The sequence below is a fragment of the Larimichthys crocea genome, chromosome XIII (assembly GCF_000972845.2).
Source record: "Larimichthys crocea isolate SSNF chromosome XIII, L_crocea_2.0, whole genome shotgun sequence".
NCBI lineage: Eukaryota > Metazoa > Chordata > Actinopteri > Sciaenidae > Larimichthys > Larimichthys crocea.
This window is the reverse complement of record NC_040023.1, coordinates 15,472,771-15,495,589: the sequence shown is the minus strand read 5'-3', so window position 1 is coordinate 15,495,589 and position 22,819 is coordinate 15,472,771. Positions and strand designations below refer to the sequence as shown.

The following is a 22,819-nucleotide window of genomic DNA, read 5'->3' as shown; positions in this document are numbered from 1 at the left end:
CAGTGAAGCTAACATACAAGTGGTGTTATATTTTGTCTCAACCGATCATACAATAATGATATTAATAAATAAAATTTAACACATTTAACTCAAAGTTAACTCAAACTAATTATGAAATTAACAGTTACACTTTTGTTAATTACATTTTTAGTGAGGTCTTTGCCTCTTGATGACACTTTCACCCCATTTAGATTTTCATTTTGTTGAATTATTATTTTATAATATTATGTATTATATAATCTAGAAGCCACTGTAGCTAGTTTATTCCTGTCATGTCTCTGTAAATGATATAGATCCAGTTGGGTGATCTATACACAAGTAAGGAACCTCAGGGAAACACAGATTTCAGCACACATTTATTGTATGCTGTATATTTATTTACTCATTTTGCATGTATGATTAACTGAGAACATTTTTTTGCTATTTTATTTGTAAATAATCTGATGATGCTCTGTGTCACATGTGACATGAGCCATGTTTTAAGCTATTAGTTTCTTGTGATTACTTGCTTGTGTTTGTTGATACTGGTCTCGTTCTGCTAATCAAAGGTTTTTTTTATACAACAGGAAGCAGAAAACTCTACATACTAATAGGTAGACAGTTTATAAGCAGGGACAAAAACTTTTAATAAACATGTTTAAACAAGCTCACTCTTTTTTGGCCTTTACATGCAGTGTCTGTTTTAGATCAGCTTGACATTTGGCGTCTGTTGTGATTCTCTTGAACTCCGGTCTTCACATCCATAAATCATCGTCTGCAATCAGTTCATCAGAGCAATAGAACACATTCAAGGATATGAGGTTGGGGATGGAGGAGGGAAGTAATCAGTCCTGCAGAGACGACGCCGACACACGAGGGGTGTCACAACCTGAGGCCATCAAACACATTTTGTTTGGACCATGAGGAACATGTACATCCAAGTGACTATGTGTATCAGAGCACAGGGCACCCGTGGGTCCAGAAATCTGCTTTGTGGTGTTGTACCACAACGAGCTCTTTGTATGACTGCAGCAGGGACGGCGGTGGATGGAAAAATAGGAGCTGAGCGTACAGGGGTTAGAAAGAGGGGTGTGGATGGACGGGTGAGGAGGTTTGATGAGATCCCTCACACAGGGAGGAATGGCTGGGTCAACTTGGTGAAGTTCTGGAGAGAAGATCGTTTTCGGCAGCTCCACAAACACATGGAGAGGACCTTCAACACCCTCGGCCCCATCTACAGGTAGCAGGAAGATGGAAAGATGAAGCTTAAATGTTTTCCAATTGTTTTCCGATGTGTTTCTGTGGCAGTAGTGAAAATGAGTCGCCCCATGAGTTTTCTGTATGTCTGTGTGTGTGTCTGTGTGTGTGTGTGTATGTGTGTGTGAAGGGAGCATTTGGGCACCCAAAGCAGTGTGAACATCATGTTGCCGTGTGACATCAGTGAGCTGTTTCGTTCAGAGGGCCTGCACCCCCGACGGATGACCCTGCAGCCTTGGGCAACACACAGAGAGACACGTCAGCACAGCAAGGGGGTCTTCCTCAAGTCAGTACCTGTGTACATACATGTATTACTCACGTTGTAGTCATATACTGTCTGTTTTGTCTTACTGGGGACAATATACAAGTACAAATATTTAAGTTTTAGAATTGAGACTTGATTTATGGTCATGTAGATCAGGACTTCATAGTCTCTAAAGAATTATTGTGTGAAATGTAAGTCAATGCAATGTCCCCTGAAGTGATGGAAACAGTTGTTTGTGTGTATTCATCCAATCAGTTCTGAAAAGTATTGAGTGAGGCTCTTGTTACTGTAGCTTTTTTTTAAAGCTCCTAGACATGGAATATTGACGTGATTTTAACATCTTTCAATTTTTTCTGATGGGTCTTGTTTGCAGAAAAATCAACCAATTCCAGTAAAAACTGTTACAGTCTGTGTTGCTCTCTGCCCACCCTTCACATTCGAGGATTGCATTGCTGTATTTTATAACTGGAAGGGTTGGAAATGTTCAAATCCTACACATAGTTATTTGAAAGCGACGTCCACAAAGTTAGAGGAGAATCACAAGAGGCTTTAATAAGAAAAAGAAATAAAACTGTGTAAATCGCAAAGAGGCAGAGATATACTGAGTTATAGTCCCGAGGAGTATAGTTTGAGGAGTTATAACACTAGATCCTCCACTTCTTATGATTTATTTTCTTTTACAAGAATTTCAATTTCAAGAAAACCCACATCTTTCAAACCCTGCTTTGCCTTGTTGTAACATAGTAATCTTATTGGGGTTAGTTTAGAAAGATGTCCAAAACCAAAGAAGACAAAACAACTGTTTTTACAAGCTAAGTAGTATTCATCATTAAGAGTAAATAGGTCTATGTAAGTGCCATTTTGAAAACAATTATTTGTGTTCATCCTGAGCTTCCGTTGCAAAATGTCTTTGAAAGAAGATACACAGGGAAAAGGCACAACCACAAAGAGATACCAAACAACTCCAGAGAGATACAAAAAAAAAAACACACACACACACATGGATGTGAAACAACTGCAAACAGTAGTTGAGATGTTGGTGTCTCTTCAGTTTTCATTCGGTATCTGGCTTCTGCTTAGGATCGGTGTTGCAGAAGTAACTGGATAGATAAAGGTAAAAGTGTGTAAACATCATTTAGGGTTCAGGCGAGGAGAAGCACAAATTAATAGGGAAACAGACTGCTACAGCACCTGTACCTTGTGAATATTTATGTAGAGGAACCTCACATCTGCTTGAGACCCAGTTTCTTTGCTTCACAAAGACTAAACAGAAGCGAATGGGGTCGACTTTAATGCCTCGCTCCAAATCTTCTTTCCACAGGAACGGTGATGAATGGCGTGCTGACCGTCTACTTCTTAACAAGGAGGTGATGATGAGTTCGGCCGTAAAGCGCTTTCTCCCCCTGCTTGATGACGTGGCGAGGGATTTCTGTCGTATGCTGCGGGTGAGAGTGGAGAGGGAGGGAAGAGGCGAGGAAGGGAAACGCACTCTGACCATGGATCCCAGCCCTGACCTCTTTCGCTTTGCACTGGAAGGTCGGAGGTCATCATATCCAGTGATTTCTGATCTGTGGTGTATTCTTATGTGTGGATGCACAGTTAAAGAATTAATGAAGTCCTGTTTTATTCATGCTAAGGCGCCAAAATCCTGCCTCTTTTTCTATCCAGGGAAAGAGAGTTAAATGCAGAGAGTTGTAAAAAGAAGGAGGTCTGATGGGAACTGTCATGTCTCTCTTTTCAGCAATGATCGACCTTGAAGTTGTGGAGGAGGGGAGGGGGATAGATTAATGTCAACTCCCTCTTTTGATGGGCTTTCATGCACCCTAACAATCAGCTCTTTGGGCTGAGTCACAAATGCTGACGTAGGCTGTGACAGCATCTCACGTCAGAGGAATTACACAGCCGACAGAAAGTCTTTTTTTTTAAAACAAAACATCCCACTGATGATATCTCACCGTTTCTGCTCTTTCAGTTTTAAATTTAAAGCTTGTATGAGAGCCAAACCTCATTTTAAGCCGAGGTATATCTGTCATTAATGTTATATAGGTGTAGGAGGTCAAGGAGAACATGCACATTTAAAAATAGAAACACCACCAAAGATGATCAAAGCTGCAGCATTCTTTCACCTTTCATGTGCCTATCTGCAACATACCACGTTCACAAGTGTGAATGTTTGTGTGACTCTGTGTGCTGTACACTTGCTTACGTGTGTGTGTGTGTCTGAGAGAGAGAGAGAGTGAAGGGGCTTGATGACTTGGAGTCATGCTGGTTTGCGCTTAATGGACCACAGCACATGAAGCCAGGTGCTAAGCCGGGGTAGGAATAGCTCGCCAGGAAACTCTATTCCCGTCAGCGATGTGTAGTCAATGTAACACAAACAGGTCTGATAGTGATGGATGTCTGCTGAAGGAGACAGAGACAGTTCCTCTGAGTGCTAAGAAAACAAAACTGTCTTTCTGTGTAGCTGGATTTGCAAATACTAAATATTTTTAGCACTGGATATGGACTTTTGGATTCTTTTGGGCTGGTAAAAGCTCAAAGCTTGAATTTAAAACATGAGTCAGGAGGTTTTATAAGCTACTTAAAAACCTGTCAACTTGAAATTCATTATTCAGCAAATCCTTTATTAGTCATTTTGAAAATATACTGTTTGTTTGCTCACCTTGAAACACCTTATCTCTCACCCTCACCCTCCCCCCTTTAATCCCTCCCTGTAGCCAGCTGCCATGTGATCTATGGGGAGCGCATTGGCCTTTTCTCCTCATCTCCCTCTCTGGAGTCCCAGAAGTTCATTTGGGCTGTGGAGCGAATGTTGGCAACCACCCCTCCTCTCCTCTACCTGCCCCCTCGCCTGCTGCTCCGCATCGGCGCTCCCCTGTGGACCCAGCACGCCAGTGCATGGGACCACATCTTCAGCCATGGTAGGAAGAGCTACAAGCCTTCACTGGACTCTTAAGGCAGGGAATAATTGATCAGTTGGACTGGATGTTTAGTTTATGTAGCCCTCAGTAGTTCCCTTAACTTCTTCCACCTTACCTGTCATGCTGTCTTGGTCTTCTTCCAGCGGAGGCAAGGATCCAGAGGGGGTACCAGCGACTGTCATCCTCCCAGGGTCGAAAGTCTCAGGTTGGAGCAGCTGGAGACCACTACACCGGTGTCCTGAGCCAACTCATGGAGAAAGGGCAGCTATCTTTGGACCTCATCAAAGCCAACATCACTGAACTGATGGCTGGAGGGGTCGACACGGTGTGTATGTGTGTGTGTGTGTTTGTTGGTTTGTCTTGTTTGGCCTGCATTTATAAACCTCACCCTAACTGTTTCCATGTCACCTCTCATCTTATCCGCTCTGCAGACAGCAGTGCCCCTGCAGTTTGCTCTGTTTGAGCTCGGTCGTAACCCTGAGTTGCAGGAGAGGGTGAGGCAGCAGGTGAGAGCATCATGGGCTCAGGCTGGCGGAGACCCTCAGAAAGCCCTACAGGGGGCGCCACTACTGAAAGGCACAATCAAGGAGATTCTCAGGTACATAAGATATAGACACGTCCATGTGTGAGTGTTTCTTTAAGTGATAATTTAATACATAAGACATAACTTTATTAAGGGATATGCACCATAAAATAATGAAGACAAGGGTTTTCCTGACCTTTTAACTGTCTTTATCTGTGGATGGATTTTCCAAATTTGACCTAAAAATAGATTTGTTGACATGTGAGCTCAGTATATTTTCACACTTTTAGGACCTTTCATTGGCAACAAAATACATTCTTGACCTTGGAAATAGTAGTTTGAAAATGTAATTCTAACTCAAGGGTTGCTTACTAACTTTTGCAGAGCTTTCAACCATAGCACTTGGCCTTCATCAGCGGATGGAGTTTGCTAATTTGTCCTAAATGTCGACCGGTTGACATGTGCGCTCGGGTTATGTCTTGTTCAAGCAAAGATGATTTAAAAGTGCTTTGGGGTGAAATCATAACAAACTGCTAACTTCAACAGACCCATCTCCATGACAACTGATCCATTGTCTGATACAGTGCAAACTGTACGTCATGCAACTTTTTCTTTGAAAACCTGAAGTCCTCTGTGCCATGGAAACAGACTTTAGCTGATGATGGCTGTGAGAGGAGGAAAAAAAACACATTTCTCCTTCAGATCAATAGAGCATCATGAAGAAGAATCATGATCTGAGCTTGGTAACAGCTGTGTAAGAGTTTGTTTCCATTAAAAGCAATTTCATCAACAGATGCATCCCACAAATACCCAAAACAAGAATTGATTAGCAGTAATCCTGAGTGTTTGTGCTGAGAGAGAGTGAGAAGTCAAAGGTAATATCTTAAACATGAATCTGTTTGTGCATGTATCTGTTGTTGGTTTGCGTCAGGTTATATCCGGTGGGGACCACAGTGCAGCGGTATCCCATCAAAGATATTGTTCTTCAGAATTACCACATACCTGCTGGGGTGAGTCTATACTTAAATCTGCACACAAACAAGTACATTCAGTGCTACTGTTGCCTTCATTGTGTTTTACGGACATCAACTCTCCCCTCAGACGATGGTCCAGGCCTGTCTTTACCCTATGGGAAGGAGTGCAGAGGTGTTCGAGGAGCCACAGCGCTTTGACCCTGGCCGATGGGGCAAAGAAGAAAGCCAAAAAGGAGAGGGGACAGGGTTTCGTTACCTGGCGTTTGGGTTCGGGGCGAGGCAGTGTGTCGGGAGGAGGATCGCTGAGAACGAGATGCAGCTCTTGCTCATGCACGTGAGTGATAGCAGACAAAAGGAGGAGGAGGAGGAGGATGGAGGGGACAGAGAAAGGATTTGATGCAAGAAGAAAGAAAGTTGGAAAAGCTGGTGTTGAGTTATAAGGAGGGAAGATTTCAGTGTCAAGTAAAAAAATTTATCTTAAAGGACCAGTAGGAGTTAGTGGCATCAATGACTGACTTTGCTGATTGCAACCTGTCGCCTCACCCTGTCCTTCCAAGCATGAAGGGGAAACTACAGTGGCTACAAAATGCCAGTGTATAGTTTTTTTTAGTATTTTGTTTGTATTTTGTGGCCTTTTCAAGCTTTATTTTTGATAGCAGCTGAAGAATGACAGGAAATGTGGGGGCTACTGTAGAAACATGGCGATTCGACATGGCAGACTCTGTGGAAGAGGACCTCTGGGATCTGTCGATATAAAATACTAATTCCAAGGAAACAAAGACATAATATTTTCAGATAAATATATACAAATTAAAACATACTAATGCATATTGCCCTCAATTTCGGCCATATTCTGTAAATAGAGGAACTGGACTTCTACGTAAAAGTACAGAACAACTAAAAGCTTAATTCACTTAAAAGTAAAAGTATTTTTTTGTTTGTTTTTGTTTGTTTGTTTTGCAGATGGCAGCTGTGACTCATTTAATTATTAATTCTACTATTGTATATATAGCTATGTAGTTTAGTAGTTATCAAGTTAAGGGTTGGTCCCTACATGTAGCCACAAGATAAATTTGGAGGGTCACAAACGTGTGCTACAACAATTTGTTTTAATTGTGCAGTTATTTAAAAAAACTGTGTGATAAGCTTTGAGGAACAGCAGCTGCTATAGAAATGTGACAAAAAGCTCCAACTAGACACTGCTTTCTTGTAGATCACATGCCTAAACAATTAGAAACCACTGATTTTTGATATGTTGATATGTCAAATTTTCCATCTATTAAATAACTAGTGAATATAACAGTTAAATAAATGTAGCGGAGTAAAAAGTACAACACAGTGTGATATTATGAAGTAAAGGTAGCATAACATATAAATACTCCTTAAAGTACCTCAAACACTTGAGTAAATATACTTTATTCATTCCAACCACTGCTGCTTAATACAACATCTGTGATCCTTCTTAACATTTGCTCTCCTTTATCCCCTCTTCTTCTTCTTCCCTCTTCTTCCTCTCTGTCTAGATCCTGCTGAGCTTCTGTCTCAGCGTGTCATCCTCAGAGGACATCAAAACCACGTTAACCCTCATCCTCCAGCCTGAGACTCCACCGAGGATCACTTTCAGGAAGCTCTGACACACACACAGCAGAGGGTCGTGCAACATTTGACATATTTAATCACACAATTCACAGCCTTTTATTTTATGCATCCTCAGACACTTTGTATTTAGGCCAAGACTCCATAAAGCTGATGAATAAAGTCTCATTTCCTCCACCTGTTGTCTTCATTATGAGAGAACTAGCTAAAGCGACAATAAGACTGTTGTCCACCAGATGGCGCTGACATCCACACCCATTCATTTACATGTGTCGCTCTTGTCCCTCCTCAACATTCACTCTTGGCCTCCTTCACGCGTCCAACAGGTTGGTTATTTCCTTTTTCCACACATCTAAACTTTATAACCACACTTCGTAGTGTGACTGCGTGCTGTGTGATGAACACTTCTTTCTGCATCCTGCTGTTTGTGTAACATTGTGTGTTTTTGTTGTTGGATTGTTTGTTTTTCACCTGAAAATCTTCCCTGCTGTTTGTCTCTGTCGCTCCGCCAGATATTGATAACCGTTTTCCTGTTTCATGTGTTTACCTGAAGAGCTCCGCAAAGAAACTTAATTATCTCCCAAAACAGCCTCAGTGTTAGAGACTAACAGGTGAAAGTGTTTATTTGTAAGTAAGTTATTCAAAAGAGTTGCAAATTTAAGTTCCATATGATTTTGTTGCACTTTGGCCTCCATGCGTAAAACCGACCTTTATTCCTGGTCTAATTTTGTGCACTGCTATTATCACGATAGTTACAGGGCTGAAGAATGAATTTACTCTCATCAACTGAGGAACAAAGGTCTGTTTGTCCTTTGGCTAAAGATTTACACCCTCTGTCAGCATGGTTTCATGCGTGGCTGTGCATACATAAGCTCCTACAGCTCCATGGACTGGACTGTCATTAAAAGAAACTTTTAGTAAACTGTGTCACTGAGTGCAAGACACATCATCTCTATGTGTCACCTGCCCTGTCAAAGTCTCAAACTTATATAACATCAGCTCTTATCAGTCCACAGTTCTAGTTTGGGGACCTGGTTTGTGTGTCAGTGACATGACATGAAACTCTCTGACACAAAGAACCTCAGGCTAAATCTACAATAAACTCCTTTTGCTGATATGTTTCATTCTTTAAAAAGGGTGTATACGCTGTAACTAATGGCTAATAGTTGATAAATCATTTACTAACACTTTGTAGATCAGTTATAAGAGATTAATTAAACTATTTTCTGGTTGTCAGACTGCAGCTGGTGTTTATTCTCCTAAATATGAGACTTTAAAAAATATTTTAGTTCTCTAGTTCATCATGTGAACTCGTGAATTTCTCCCATGACCCACTGGAAGAGGTGTAGGTAATCAGGGCTAAATATAATTATTTAATAACATAAATTAAACATTAACATTAATAACAACTTTCATAAGTGCTGAATTATTGTAAGAACCATTTATTACTGGCATATTAACCTTAATGTTTACAGGTGATTTACTTACTTTTGTTTTTAGCCTGTTAGAAAATAAGAAACTCTTTATCAATGAGTCAACAGTCGACAGTGTTTTCACAATCTGGCAACCCAAAGATTTTCGTAGGTATTCGTAAACAGAAAAAAAGAACGAGATTTAATTAAAGCAGTAGAGTTAAGAATGACATATTAACAGAAGCATTGCAAAGACTTCCTGCATCTGGTTCGATCAGGTTTGGGGTTACATAATGTGCAGTGATGCAGCAAATAGTAAGTATCAGTTTGTACTGTAGTACACTCTGATAGTTTAGTGTCATCACTGTTGACATAAAGTTTTTCCATTTTTAGCATCATCTTGGCCCAGTCGGGGCTGAGTCACCCACGATAATTCATCTGTCTGTTGCAAGCAGCGAGTGGGAGGAGAGACGAGGGGCCAGCAGAGGGGTCAGAGGGTAAAAATGAAGGAAATAGACTCAGCTAGGCTTGTTCAGGTGACACAAGACTAAGGGAATGACAAGTGCACGACCTGAGCACAGACAAGGATAAAAGCAAGAGGGGGACATTAGAGAAGTGAACTGAAATAAACCACTGGAGGGGAAAGAGCAGTGCAGTGGATTTGGAGTTCATAAAAAAGTGCATGCTTTTGCCAAAATGGGTAAGTGTTTCTCCTGTATTGTATGTTCAGAGTAATAACAAGTTTTGTACATTATCATCCAACTCAAGCGTAATTAAATAAAGATGAGCCATAAGGGGTTGATTTACATGGATTAATTGGTAAATTGAGCTGCGAGGATAAAAGAGCGAGTATCAGTGATTACTGATACATCACTCAGTAACCGCATATTAACGTCAGATAATGCACCACTGTGTCGTTTTTCAGATGCTTTTGAACTTTAGTGCTGAGTCACAGTTGGACAATCCAACAATCAGTTGTACACAGGCACCCTGACCCGAGTTCATGTGGGAGTAATCACGCCCTGCAAACCGCTCATTCCTGGTACAACTTGGTCTCACTCATCGACCTTGTTAACCTTTCTTATCAGTCATTAAAGCTGCACATTGACTGATATTTTGCAACTCTTTGACCAAATGCGTGCTTTATTTATAGTCTTACAGTAACCTGTAAGGTTCCAGTAAGGTGCCTGTGTCTATTTATGTGTGTATGTGTGTGTGTGTGTGTGTGTGTGTGTGTGTGTGTGTGTTTCCATGTGTACACTCTGGGAAGTGTCAGAGGAGGATCTCAGTGGGACACGTAATGATGATGTGTGCAGCAGCGCGGCAGAACTGGGTCACGGGGAGGTGGAGAGAAAAAAGACATGAAAAGAAAGAGACAGAAAACACAGACAGCTACCGAATCCACATGATAGAGGAGCTTAACCTGCAAAAAACTCTAGTCACCATTTTCATCAAGGAGTTTCCCCTGCAGACTTTTCTGCATGTCCATTCACCAGAGAGGGTTTTAATTTGATTAAACGTAATCAAAACATGATACAATTGCTTAACAAGGTCTTAAAACAACAACAGGCGGTGAAAAAATAACAAATTAATTTCCCATTAAAGATGTATGTAAATCTTCCTGCTCTCATCACCTCACTGTCTCCTTCATTCTCACCTCTTCACTCCTGTTTTGCCATGAGCAGTGACCTTGACTGTCAGACTCTCCTCTTGTCATCCTCCTCTCTGGTCTTTACTCTCTCCACCCCTGTGGTGGCAGAAATTGCAGGCTTGACTGACTGTGACAGCCTTTAAAATGCCATTGTATTGGCTCAAAGCCTTGAGCCAGGTAGACTACAGTGTTTTACACAAAGAAAAATGTACTGCTTTTTTACAAGCAGTAGTGAATTTGACTTGTAGGTTTAAGATTTCAAGAGCTGAAATGTGCTTGTTTGATTATAGATCACTTATTAGTCGACAAAAATAACCAAAAATATCAAATAACTGAACAATTTCATCCTAAAGCTGCTCTAATCAATATCGTAACAATGGCTCAAATGACAATCTGAAGGGGGTGACTCATAGTAAAGCCTCAGATAAATATCTTTAGAGTTTAGCAGCTAAGGAGCTCGATATTTTTACTCTAGCAGCTGTGACTAAATCATAGCTAGAAGGAGAGTGTATAGCCAGAAACACAACTTCAAATAAATGCTAATATTTCTCCACATCTGCTGAATGTACAACAGGCAACAGTTTGCCTATTTATGAGCCATAACAGCTTGATATATGCCAATGTTATCTTACTGCTCAGTAACTGAAAAATGCAGGGTTAACAAGAATTACTTAAAAATTGGTATTATACAAGAATATTAAAGGTTTTCAATGATAATCCTTTTTTTTGTCATTTTCACACAGGGGATTTGTTGGTATTGTTGGTTTTCAGGATGGAGAAGAACATGTAGCTCTCACAGTGTCAGTCTGGGCAACAACAAAGACAAAATGCAACAAAAATGTACCTAAATCACTCTCCTTTCAGTTTGAGTGTCTCTTCTGAGAACGAAAAGACATCTCAGCGTACCTTAACTGCTTTTTCAGTAGAGTGAGAGAGATAATACTTTATTAAACCGCATGTGGAATGAGGTTGTTTTTCTTCCTTTCAGTTTCCTTTCAGGATTGATGGTGTGGAGAGACCCCCTTGTTCCAAATGTCAGCCCTTATATTCCCTCTATGTGGCATTATTATCAGCCTTCTTGTCTTCTATCTAACGCTGCTCTGCTGCTTGTCAAGGAATATTTCCTGAACAGCATTTCACTTTCATATTACAAACTCGTATGACAGCTGAATGTCAGCATGTAAATCTCTATGACCCCTCCATGCTGTAGTTAATGTCATGTCACTATATATACACTCTATATGTTTCCTCTTGTGTGATTGTACAGGTAAAATCATAAGCCACTCTTTACTAGAAGTGTTGTTCTTGTTCATCATTAACACAGAAATCACACACTTTTTATCCGTATGAGGTGTTTATTTAATTTGTATTCACAGGTTGAGTTGGCCGTAGTAGTAGTAGTACAGTTTATGTGACTCACTTCACCCTGCTGACAACATTTCTCTGTCGCTATAGCTCGCATCAGGCGCTACTCAGAAGCGATGACACTGCCGGACTCTTTCATTCAGCGCCAGGAGCTGGATGCCAGCATGGCTGATACCTTCCTGGAGCATCTCTGTCTGCTGGACATAGACCAGGAGCCAATCACAGCGCGCAACACCAGCATAATCTGCACCATTGGTGAGTGTGACAACCAGTCGCAGACAGCAAGTCTCAGTTTCAAGTTTGTTTTCTGGCAACTGTTGTATGTCATTGTTGGCAGTCAGTTTTTGGGTGGTGGGTGGCCTTTAGTGTGTTGGCAGGGTTTGATTCTTGGCTGTGTTACTGTAGAGCTCTGCTCTGCTCTTCTTCTGCTGAGAAAAAATAATTAGATGGAAACAAAATTTACAAATTATTCTTAGTGCATCCAGAGCTTCTCACAAAGGGCGGTATCTCTCTACTAATTAAGTATCAGGTAAGCAGACCAACTAAGTTGATTTTCAATCAATCAGTCAATTGTTTTCTCAGCCTGGAAGTAGAAAAAGCTCAATTGTAATTTTCTAGAACACATATTTATATTGTTTGTTTTGTCTTATTAACAGTCCAAAACCAAAGGGTATTTATTTTTGTTTTGTCTTATTAACAGTCCAAAACCAAAGGGTATTTATTTTTAATTAAAAAAAACACAGAAAATTAGCAAGTTGTCACGTTTGAGAGGCTACAATCAGGTGATTTTCGGCCATTTTTGTGTTGAAAAAATCAAAATAAAGTTGTTCTTCAATCAGTTTTAATGTTAAACGTTCCTTTCAGGTCCTGCATCCCGATCGATCCCCAAACTCCAAGAGATGGTGAAAGCAGGATTGAATATTGCTCGTCTGAATTTCTCTCACGGCTCTCACGAAGTATGTACAGTACATGTGTTTTTGTGTGTATAGCACATGTTTTGGTGTTTCCATCAGGTGTCCTTCAGTCATGTATTGATTCTCTGTCTGTCTCTCTCCTTGTGTGTGCTAGTACCACGGTGAAACCATCAAAAACATCCGAGAGGCAGTGGAGACGATAACCTCTGACCCCTTGTATTATCGTCCGGTTGCCATTGCCTTGGATACAAAGGGTCCAGAGATCCGCACTGGATTAGTGAAAGGGGTAAACATGTTATTCTTTCTCTTTGAAACAGCGTCAATCTAATCAACCAGTCAGGTGGAAGAGGTGCTGAAAATACATCGACTGCATCATCATTCATCATATCATCATCATTCTTTACACCTCCTTGTATTGTTGTGTCCCCTTTTGCTTTTTCATCATCACCTCATTGTGCCGTTTTTTGTTTTGTTGTTGCATGCCGTCTGCTTTGCTGAGCAAATAACTCCAAGCTGTAGGAAACCCCTTCATGCTTTGATTGGCTTAGAAAATGCTCTGCATGATGTGCACACTGTTTGTTGTGTCTGTTTAGTAGCTTAATTGGAGGATAAAATAAGAGATACTAACACGTGTTATATTTGTTTATATTTTGTGTGCATATCACATTCCTACTAGCTATTTCTAATTTCTCTGTCTTCTTGCATGTTTTAGCATTTGACATTTCACAATAACAGGAAGAATAAGCAGATGACGGGAGGATGATACACAGAAAAAATATGCATAAACACAACAAAATCCAAAATTTAGACAACAGCAGTAGACATCAACATAGTTCAGGCGATGAGAACGCTGTAGCTCAGCATGACAGCTGAATCAAGCAGATTTCCAATGCAGGTTGTGGTTTTGCAACAACAAACAGAGAACAATGATTCTCTCTCTGGATGAGAAATATTGTCTCTTTTTTTTGCATGAGCCCAAATGTTATACCACATAGAGATACATAAATATACTGTAAAAGACAACATCAGAACCAGGAGGATTGCCAGATTGTAATTCTTATATGCCATTAAAAAATATATTTATTTATTTTGGCTAACAAGTTTCTTTTTTTTCTTTTTCTTTCTCCAAATTTGTGACTGACACACAGAGTTTATTGGTTCGTCTGCTCATGGTAAACAATATGCATAACATTCAGTCTGTGTCTGAGTGTAAACACGGTCCAGGAAACACAGTACTTATAAGAAAGTCGTGTAAAGATGATTTTCTTGCAACAGTTAGAGAAGACACATACAGTATATGAAAACACCTTTCATGTGTGTTGACATAACAATTCCAATTTCATGGATTACTTAGCTCAATTAAACCATTTGTTACCTTGCTTTAAAAATGTGTTAGAGAGGTGATAACAGTGTTTGCAGCCTTACTTTCTTTCAACTTTGTGGTGTGTGTCTTTGTTTAGAAAGTGGAGGCAGAGGTGGAGCTGGAAAAAGGCAGCCATGTCCGTGTGGTGACAGCCGAAAGTGACAAAGATAACACAGATGGGCAAATTATCTGGGTGGACTATCCCAGCCTGCCCAAAGTCCTCGAGAAGGGCAGAACGATCTACATTGATGACGGCCTCATCGGACTCAAAGTACTAGAAACAGGTAATGCACATAAAGTTCACTTTAACAAACCCAGAGTGCTCACAAAGTAGACACCATTTTATCTCTTATTTTCTTATGCACAAAAGACCACACCACATAATACACACGCCCTGTCTGGCATGCTGAATGACATTTTTTTTCTAACCTTACCGAGCTGAATAAACTTTTCATGAAAAGATCCAGGTTCCCCTGGAATGTTCAGTCACTTAACAATATAGTAGTCTGTATCATAAATATGGCTCTACAGTCTGCTATAGTTATGTGGTCACCTTCAATAGTACATATATACTTATGGACCTTTCTACAGTGAGTCTGAACTAAATAAACATCCTTTACGCTTTGTACCACATCAAAAAACTGTCCAAGCATTATGACAGATGTTAATATACAGTAGCGCAAGCCAACCTAATTTCGCTACGAACAGTTTATAAAGCAGGTACTACTTTATTGTTGACTGTCCTGATCGAAACTGGTTCAAGAAGCAGAATTTATATGATAGAAAAGGGGTACTCCTCATCTGCAACTCTCAAATATACCAAATATTTCCCATTTGGAGCCACAGTTGAACCGTTTACGGTCTTGCAGGCAGATTTTTACATGTGCATGTGTGCATGAACGTGACTAAGTAGCAGGCTGATAGTGAAACTAAATATTACTTTTTAATAACATTTTAAACATTTTCCAACATAAACACAAACAATAAACATCAGCACAATGGGGCCACAAAAAAGTCTCCAACTACTTGTTATGTGGTATAGATAGTACAATACAATCGTCACCCTACATTGATAAGCTGTGGGAGTATAACTGGGAAGACGTGGGATCTAAGTACATGCACATATATACACATTCACGCACAGACATATAAGGAAACAATCAGTCTCATTTTAATCGATGGCGATGCAGCAAATACATATCTGGAAAGAAAGAAGGGTAATAGAAAAGTAAATGACATGAAAGAAAAAAGCCAACTTATTTTAAATTAAACATTATTGTGACCTTAAAGGTTATTTTCAGCCAAAACTATGTAATATTATGATGAGTGTAAAATTTGTTTTTTTTATTTTTATATTTAAGAGATTGTACCACTAAAGGAAGGTCGTACCACCAGTGGTAAATGTACCATAGTTTAAGAACCAGTACTTTAGATCTCTGATGATCCTGCAAGACAAAATTTCTTATAACTGAATAAATGTTTTCAACTTCAAAGAGCTCAACTTGAGCTTCCTCTTCTTCTTCCCTCCTCTACCTCTGCAGGACCTGACTGGGTGGATACGGTGGTGGAGTCCGGTGGGGTACTGTGCAGTCGCAAAGGCGTTAACCTGCCTGGCTGTGACCTGATCGGCCTGCAGGCAGTCAGCGAGCGAGACGAGGCTGACCTGAGGTTTGGGGTGGCTCAGGGTGTAGACATGGTGTTCGCCAGCTTCATCCGTTCTGCCCAGGATGTCAGAGACGTGCGCCGAGTTCTGGGTCCACATGGGCGAGATATCAAAGTAATCAGCAAAGTGGAAAGCCGGCAAGGGGTTGTGAAGTGAGTCAAGAAAACGACTTAAAATAAAACCATTAAGGCACAGTTATTTTGAGTGATATATAAGCTAAGGGGCAATGAGAATGTTATAATGAGGTTGTGACAGGACTGACATATGTCAGCTCTGGATTTTACACATCTATGATAAGCAGTCTGTGTGAGTTATAGCTGCCACTTAATATATCTAACACATTTTATGCCACAGCTCTAACATCTACATTACTTATCCACTTATCACTGTCTCCTACAGCTCCCTGCCTGCTGACAGTGTTAACTAATTTAAATGGGATTTTTTAGATTGGATCAAAAAGATTAAATTTACACAATTATGATGCTGCGTTTCAACATGTTGTCTCCTGTGGCTGTGATTTTGACTTAAACCTGCTCTTCTTTGTTTATATTACTCACATACATATGCATTTGGATTTATTAGGATTTACACCACAATGCAACTGTATCCTCAATATGTTTTCAAAATCCAGAAGCATTTTTATTCCTGGATAATGCACAAAGACAAACAGTATTGTTCTAGTATTCTGTGCCTCAGATTCCTTATCCCTGCTCACTCTTTCCTTTTGTGCTCTTTTCCAACTCCCTCTTTTTTTTTTATCCCAAACTCTGAATCCCTCGTCTACCTCATCCCCTCCTCTAATCCCCCTGTCAGTTTTGAGGAGATCTTAGCCGAGAGCGATGGCGTGATGGTTGCCAGGGGCGACCTGGGGATCGAAATCCCGGCGGAGAAAGTCTTCATTGCTCAGAAGATGATGATTGGACGCTGCAACTCTGCCGGCAAGCCTGTCATCTGTGCTACGCAGGTCAGGGACGAGCACACACATGCAGAAATGAAAAATATGCACTCTTAACTATAGTGTTATCCAATCAAATGTCAAATGGGTTCAAGTAAACTAACATTAAATCCTAACAGGCACACATTAACCTTGCACTACATAATGTTCTCTCACAAACACACACACGCTCACTTGTCCAATAAATTCATCCTCATGCATAGTTCCCCTCTTTCACACCAGCCTCTAGTTACACATGCACGCACACTCCTGCAGACATGTTGAGTCACAGTGCTGTATCTTGTTTATGCTACAGCTCCTGACTCAGAGTGACAGCGTTATAGCAGGTTTGCTAGTCAAGACCCGAGTCCACAAACATCGCCTACACACATAGACAACTCAGCATTAGCAGCAGCTTCTTAGCTGCTATGAAAATGCAGTCTCTCGGTCAACTCCACAAACTCATTCTCCAACTGTCTGCCATGCTTATCGACTCAATACTGAGGCTCCAGGATGCCAATAATGATCCTGCGAAGCAATTCTCGCCTGCTTTAGTCTAAATAATCTATAATTTCTCCTCCACTACTGTTCATCCATCCATAAAGCCATTAACTCATCTCCTCATTGTCTCCCTAAAGCCTGTGTGCCTCACATTACTTTCTCATCTAGGACACAAATTGACATGCAAATTGGCTCTTTTTGGAGGATTAATTGATCTGATCCATTTACAGCACCTTAAGGAGACGTAAAGCACTTATGACGTTGTGTTTGTGGTTAAAGGACTAATGTGAGGCCAATGTATTGTTTAGATGCTGGAGAGCATGGTGGCCCACCCACGACCAACCAGAGCTGAGGGCAGTGACGTCGCCAACGCCGTTCTGGATGGAGCCGACTGTGTAATGTTATCTGGGGAGACCGCCAAGGGACTGTTTCCTGTTGAGGCCGTCGCGATGATGCACTCGGTGTGTGTTTCTGTGTGTGTGTATGATGTCCTCTCTTACATCTGACTTAGTCTCCTCTTATAACCCTCTCTCCCCGTTTGCATTTTCTCAGATATGTAGGGAGGCAGAAGCGGCCATTTTCCATCAGCAGCTGTTTGAGGAGTTGCGTCGCCTCACTCCTCTCTCGTCTGACCCCACAGAGGTCACAGCCATCGGTGCTGTAGAGTCCTCCTTCAAATGCTGTGCTGGGGCCATCATAGTCCTCACAACCAGTGGGAGGTCTGTATCCCAAACCTTAATCACAAGAGAGGTTAAAGAATTAGTTTGACATTTTGTCAGATTTGCTTATTTATGTGCTTTCTTGGTGAGAGTTCAGCAAGAAGATTGATACCACTCTCACCTGTACATAAATATAAAGCTACTGTATAGCCACCCTCTATAAATGCTGGAAACCGAGGGAGAAAGCTAGCCTGACTCTGTCAAAAAGTAACTGAATCCTTCTACCATCATCTAAAACTCACTAATTAACACTAAGTGGCAACCTCTGTGGCTGGGAAATGAGGTCAGGTCTGATTTTTAGATTAGCCGAGAGGTGAAGAAGCAGTACATCCAGTACATCCGGCACCCAGCTCCACATATTTTCGGCTTCAAAACGGCCTGGTGACATCACTCATGCTCTGACCATTCTTTATACTGTCATTGATTAGCACACTGTATCTTGTTTGTTTAATTCATTACAAAAAACTAAATGTAAACATGACCATCATTTGCCAAAACTTCGAACTATACCTTTAAGGTTACAGAAAGATTGTGATTGATGCGAACATTATTTAAAGGTCTGCAACAGAACGCAAACTCCAGTTTCCTGTGTGAAAGTCAGACGCTCTACACACCCATCCACCGCGTCAACCTCACCGCCCAAACCGTCCACCACTTCCTGCATTAGCACCGAATGGTGGTGTTGGACACAAATCTGAGTGCTGAAGTGCTGAGTCATCCCGAAAGCATGCATTGTAGACCTGAGTATATAGTAAACATAGTTTTTGAGCTTCTCTTCTTCCCCCTGGACAGACATACAAGCTCTTTATATTTTGGAGGAACAGATGTTGAACAGATTGAACGTTGCACTGCTGTTCTGTGCTTCCACATCCTTAGGGTAGAGTTTGATGTTGACCATGTTTATTGCATTCCCCTCAACATTTGAGTGGAGAAACATAACAAATGCTAATTATTCAATCCTGTCACACTCTATTACTTGTATAAAGAGGCTGACCTTGATTTTGGATCAAGATTGTGTCAGGAAACAAGACAAAAGAGTCTGCAGTGATGCTATCAGCTCTGAGAGCACAGCAGTGCTCTGAGCTACATGTTAATGTAGGGATGCCAAGATGCTTATAAGGACAAAGCTAACATGCTTATGTTTAAAATGTACAACGATAACCATATGGAATATCTTAATTTAGCATGTTAGCATTTGGTAACATTTGCTATTTTGCACAAAATGCAGCTGAGGCTGAAGGATGTGTCAGTTCTTTAGGTATTTGGTCAGAAATCAAAAAGTGTTGGACAAATTAAAAAATTGCCCTGATGATGATGCTTTGTCTGCAGCAACTTTCACAGTAATATACCCAATAGTTGTTAAGATTATTCACTCAAAATATAAATACCAACCTCATCAGGTACTAGAGGAAGAGTTGGGCGGTCAGGATTCATTCTTTGGGTGCAAAATCTGGTGATGTCTGTGCAGCCTCAATTATTTTATTATTTAGGCAAGGCCAGGAGATGCCAAGATGACTACACTGAGATGATCCAGATGTCGACATTGGTCCACTGTTCTCTCATAAACAAATTACATCTGTTCCAGTGTGGGACTCTCATGTGTCAGTGTTGTCCTCGCCTTTCTTATGCAGGCTTCCTCCTTCTCTGGTGTTTCCTTTACAGCTACAATTTCTCCTGAGGGGGGGCATGAATGTCTGCTCCAAATTTCGTGGCAATCTATCCAATAGTTGTTGAGATTATTCACTCATAAGTGTAAATCTCACCATCACCAAAGTCAGCAGGATTCATTCTTTGGGCACAAAATTTCATCCGATAATTGTTGAGCTGTTACAGTCTGAAGCGAAGTGATCACCCGACAGAGCTGTGCTGCTAGCATGGTTAAAAAGACTTTGAGAAGGTTTGTTATTTCATTATCTTTATGGTAGAAGCTTCAGACAGTGACCTGTCAGGCTCCACCACCATCATCCTGCTGTAAAGACTCATGTGCTGACATCTTTGTGTCAGTATCTCACCATCTTTCTTTCCTCCTTATCTCTTCAGAGCAGCACATCTCCTGTCCAGGTACCGCCCTCGCTGTCCAATCATCTCCATCACTAGAACCCCTCAGGTACAGTCTGCCTCCATGGACCAACCGTGGCCTTTGTCTTGCCTGAACCACAACTCAATTGTGGTATAGTGACAGTATGCTGTAAATAGTGACAAAGAAAGATGTCAAATTGTTTTCACTGACTGTATTTATGTGTATTTCTGTTTTATGGACTTTGTTCAAAACATGTGGCTCAAAATGTGTCATAAACTGTTTTAAAGTAGTTCTGATTACCTATAATATAAAAAGCCATGTGGAGGTAATCCCCATAAGAACCCCCTCCACAAGCTCCATATGGAGGTTAGAGCTTAGGGTCAGATTTAAAGCATCACATCTGGACCTGGTGTGGACTCACTGCGCACAGTGGGTGACTTCTTGCATGGGGGCTTAAACCTGGGACCCTACTTATGACAACACCCATACTCACAGGATGGTCAGTTTTGATATGGAATATTTCCAAGATAAACTCACTGGGAGTAGACTCTCTTTTGATAGTGATATACAAGATAATAAGAGTGATAAGAAGAAGTCACATATAGGAGACAACACTGGAGTTAAACAGGAGTTAAAGAATAAAACAACAAACAATTCTACAAAACCTATGCTACAAATGATAGCAAACATAGAGACATCACATTCACAGCATTGGCTGACATGTAAGGTGCCACAAAGGAACTAATCACACTCACACACTGACCGATGTCACAGCCTTTGGTAGCAATTAGGGGTTCAGTATCTTGCCCAGGGACAGGGACTGAAGGAGCTGGGGATCAGACCACTGATCTAGAGGGCGACCTGCACTACCCACAGCCGCTCGATAGCTGTGTGTAGCAAGGACCACAACACAAACATGTTTAAATGATTTATTAACAAAACAAAAGATTGTGAGTGAAGCAACTCTCATACTTCTTCAGTCTGTTGCTGCGTTGTAGGGAAGCTTCAGTGGGGAATCCAGGAGAAATAGGAGGAAGAAATAGGATGGACGGAGAAGTTAGTTTATAATCATATGTAGGTATTTAAACTGAGGTTTGTATGGACCAGACCTGTTTCTCAAAATCACATATCAATATAGTAAACAAAAGCATTAGTGAAAACCTTACATACCTAAAATAATGCCAATTAATCTTAATCATAATAAACATAACTTAATTGAGTAGTTGGACTGTACATAATGGTCTAAACATTTTTAGGTCTTCTTACTATTGCAACAACACATCTCCTGCTTAAAACCCCAAAAGTTGTGAGGCCCTGCTTTCACAGTCTGTATTCCTACTGAAAATCAAGATTAAGTGAGCTTTTGCCCTTCTGCCCCAGAATAAAACATAAGACTTCATGCTGTTATTTTAACATCAGGATACGAAATGATGTCCTTAGGGTAGACTGGAGGAAATTCAGGTCATTAAAGGTGTATATCCTTTGCAAAATGAACTGTTTAACCTTGTTCTGCCCGTTATATTGTATGCAAATGTAACCAAATCTGAAAAATGATACATAATAGCCATTTATTGTTTATTAGTGTAAAGTTTGGCCTGCTGATGGAGCTAGAGGAGATGTCATGGTTTCATCAAAGATATTGATATATTAAATATGCACTGGGAATTTAAAGGATGTCTGGCCTTTAGTTTTTGTGATAACCTTTGGACCAAAATGTCACAAGAAAACCTTTTTAAAAAATCAGATAAGTCAGCTGCACAAACTAATATTTATGTTTTGATCGATCCTCACATCTCTAAAAACCTACAATCTGAGAAGGAAAATCAATTTTGGCTGAACTCATGTGCACAAAAGGCCATAACCATGTGACACGTGTCACAAGTAGACATTCATGAAACAATTTGTAGTTATTTAACATAAATAAAGATTCATTGTCACATCCTGAAATCATTGCTGAAGCTTTCTGTTGTCTTCCTCAGGTGGCCCGTCAGTCTCAGCTGTTAAGAGGAGTGTTTCCTGTCCTCTTCCACCCTCTGCCTGCTCCCGTCTGGGCCGATGATGTAGACAACAGGGTCAACTTCGGCATGGATATAGGTCAGTGTTTGTCTGTACGCCTCTGTTAGCCTGTTCTGTATGCTATGATACTGTCTTACTCACACTTCTCTCTGTCTGCCTCCACAGGGAAAGCAAGAGGATTCTTCAAGTCAGGCGACATGGTGATCGTGGTGACAGGCTGGATCCCAGGGTCCGGTCACACTAACATTATGAGGGCAGTCAATGTCCCGTAAAAGCCTGACTTTATCTATATCTGACTGACATCATATGACGTATAAATGTGGTGAAAACCACGGCATTAAATAAAATTTAAAAAACACTGTCACTGGTAGATTAGCGGCATCATTTTGGCAGCATCATCGGGTTATGCGAAAGAAATGTTGAATTTGTGTTTGTCTTAAAAGTGATGACTCCGTCCAAATAAAACTTGAAACATTAACTTTAAGCTTCACTAATTAAGCCGTCCTGCCTCTTCGTTTCATCTCTGTTATTTATGGAAGTAATATGAAGAACTGAGAATGAATATTGTCTCTTTGTCAGTCACTGTTAAAGCGTATCATCATTGGTAGCCTTTATAGAATTTGCAGATAAGGCTTTTATTCCTGTCCATAGTCCTGAGCTTATCTCTGTGCAGCCGCAATTCTTTTGGCGATTATGAGCAGGACCCGGAGGTGCCAAGATGACGGCTATTGGACTACACTCTTTTG

The 22,819-nt window shown here is 40.7% G+C and overlaps 2 protein-coding genes across 3 annotated transcripts; both read left to right on the top strand.

Annotated features, from left to right (window-relative positions):
* The first annotated feature begins 810 nt into the window (after window positions 1-810).
* cyp11c1 (cytochrome P450, family 11, subfamily C, polypeptide 1) lies at window positions 811-7,707 on the top strand. The gene is made up of 9 exons (XM_027287477.1): window positions 811-1,219; window positions 1,367-1,522; window positions 2,823-3,037; window positions 4,219-4,422; window positions 4,566-4,747; window positions 4,854-5,020; window positions 5,877-5,955; window positions 6,047-6,253; window positions 7,443-7,707. The coding sequence occupies exons 1-9, from the start codon at window positions 900-902 to the stop codon at window positions 7,551-7,553; spliced, it is 1,641 nt and encodes a 546-aa protein (XP_027143278.1). The 5' UTR covers window positions 811-899; the 3' UTR covers window positions 7,554-7,707.
* A 67-nt stretch (window positions 7,708-7,774) lies between these two features.
* pklr (pyruvate kinase L/R) lies at window positions 7,775-22,420 on the top strand. Of its 2 annotated transcripts, none has more exons than XM_027287479.1 (12): window positions 7,775-7,841; window positions 12,034-12,198; window positions 12,808-12,899; window positions 13,012-13,143; window positions 14,318-14,504; window positions 15,762-16,035; window positions 16,697-16,847; window positions 17,627-17,779; window positions 17,871-18,037; window positions 20,078-20,144; window positions 22,037-22,151; window positions 22,239-22,420. In XM_027287479.1, exons 2-12 carry the CDS (start codon window positions 12,060-12,062, stop codon window positions 22,343-22,345), a joined length of 1,584 nt encoding a protein of 527 aa, XP_027143280.1. In that variant the 5' UTR covers window positions 7,775-7,841; window positions 12,034-12,059; the 3' UTR covers window positions 22,346-22,420. The 2 variants fall into 2 exon arrangements, with proteins under 2 accessions (XP_027143280.1, XP_027143279.1); XM_027287478.1 differs by lacking the exon at window positions 7,775-7,841 and adding an exon at window positions 9,457-9,627.
* Window positions 22,421-22,819: the final 399 nt, after the last annotated feature.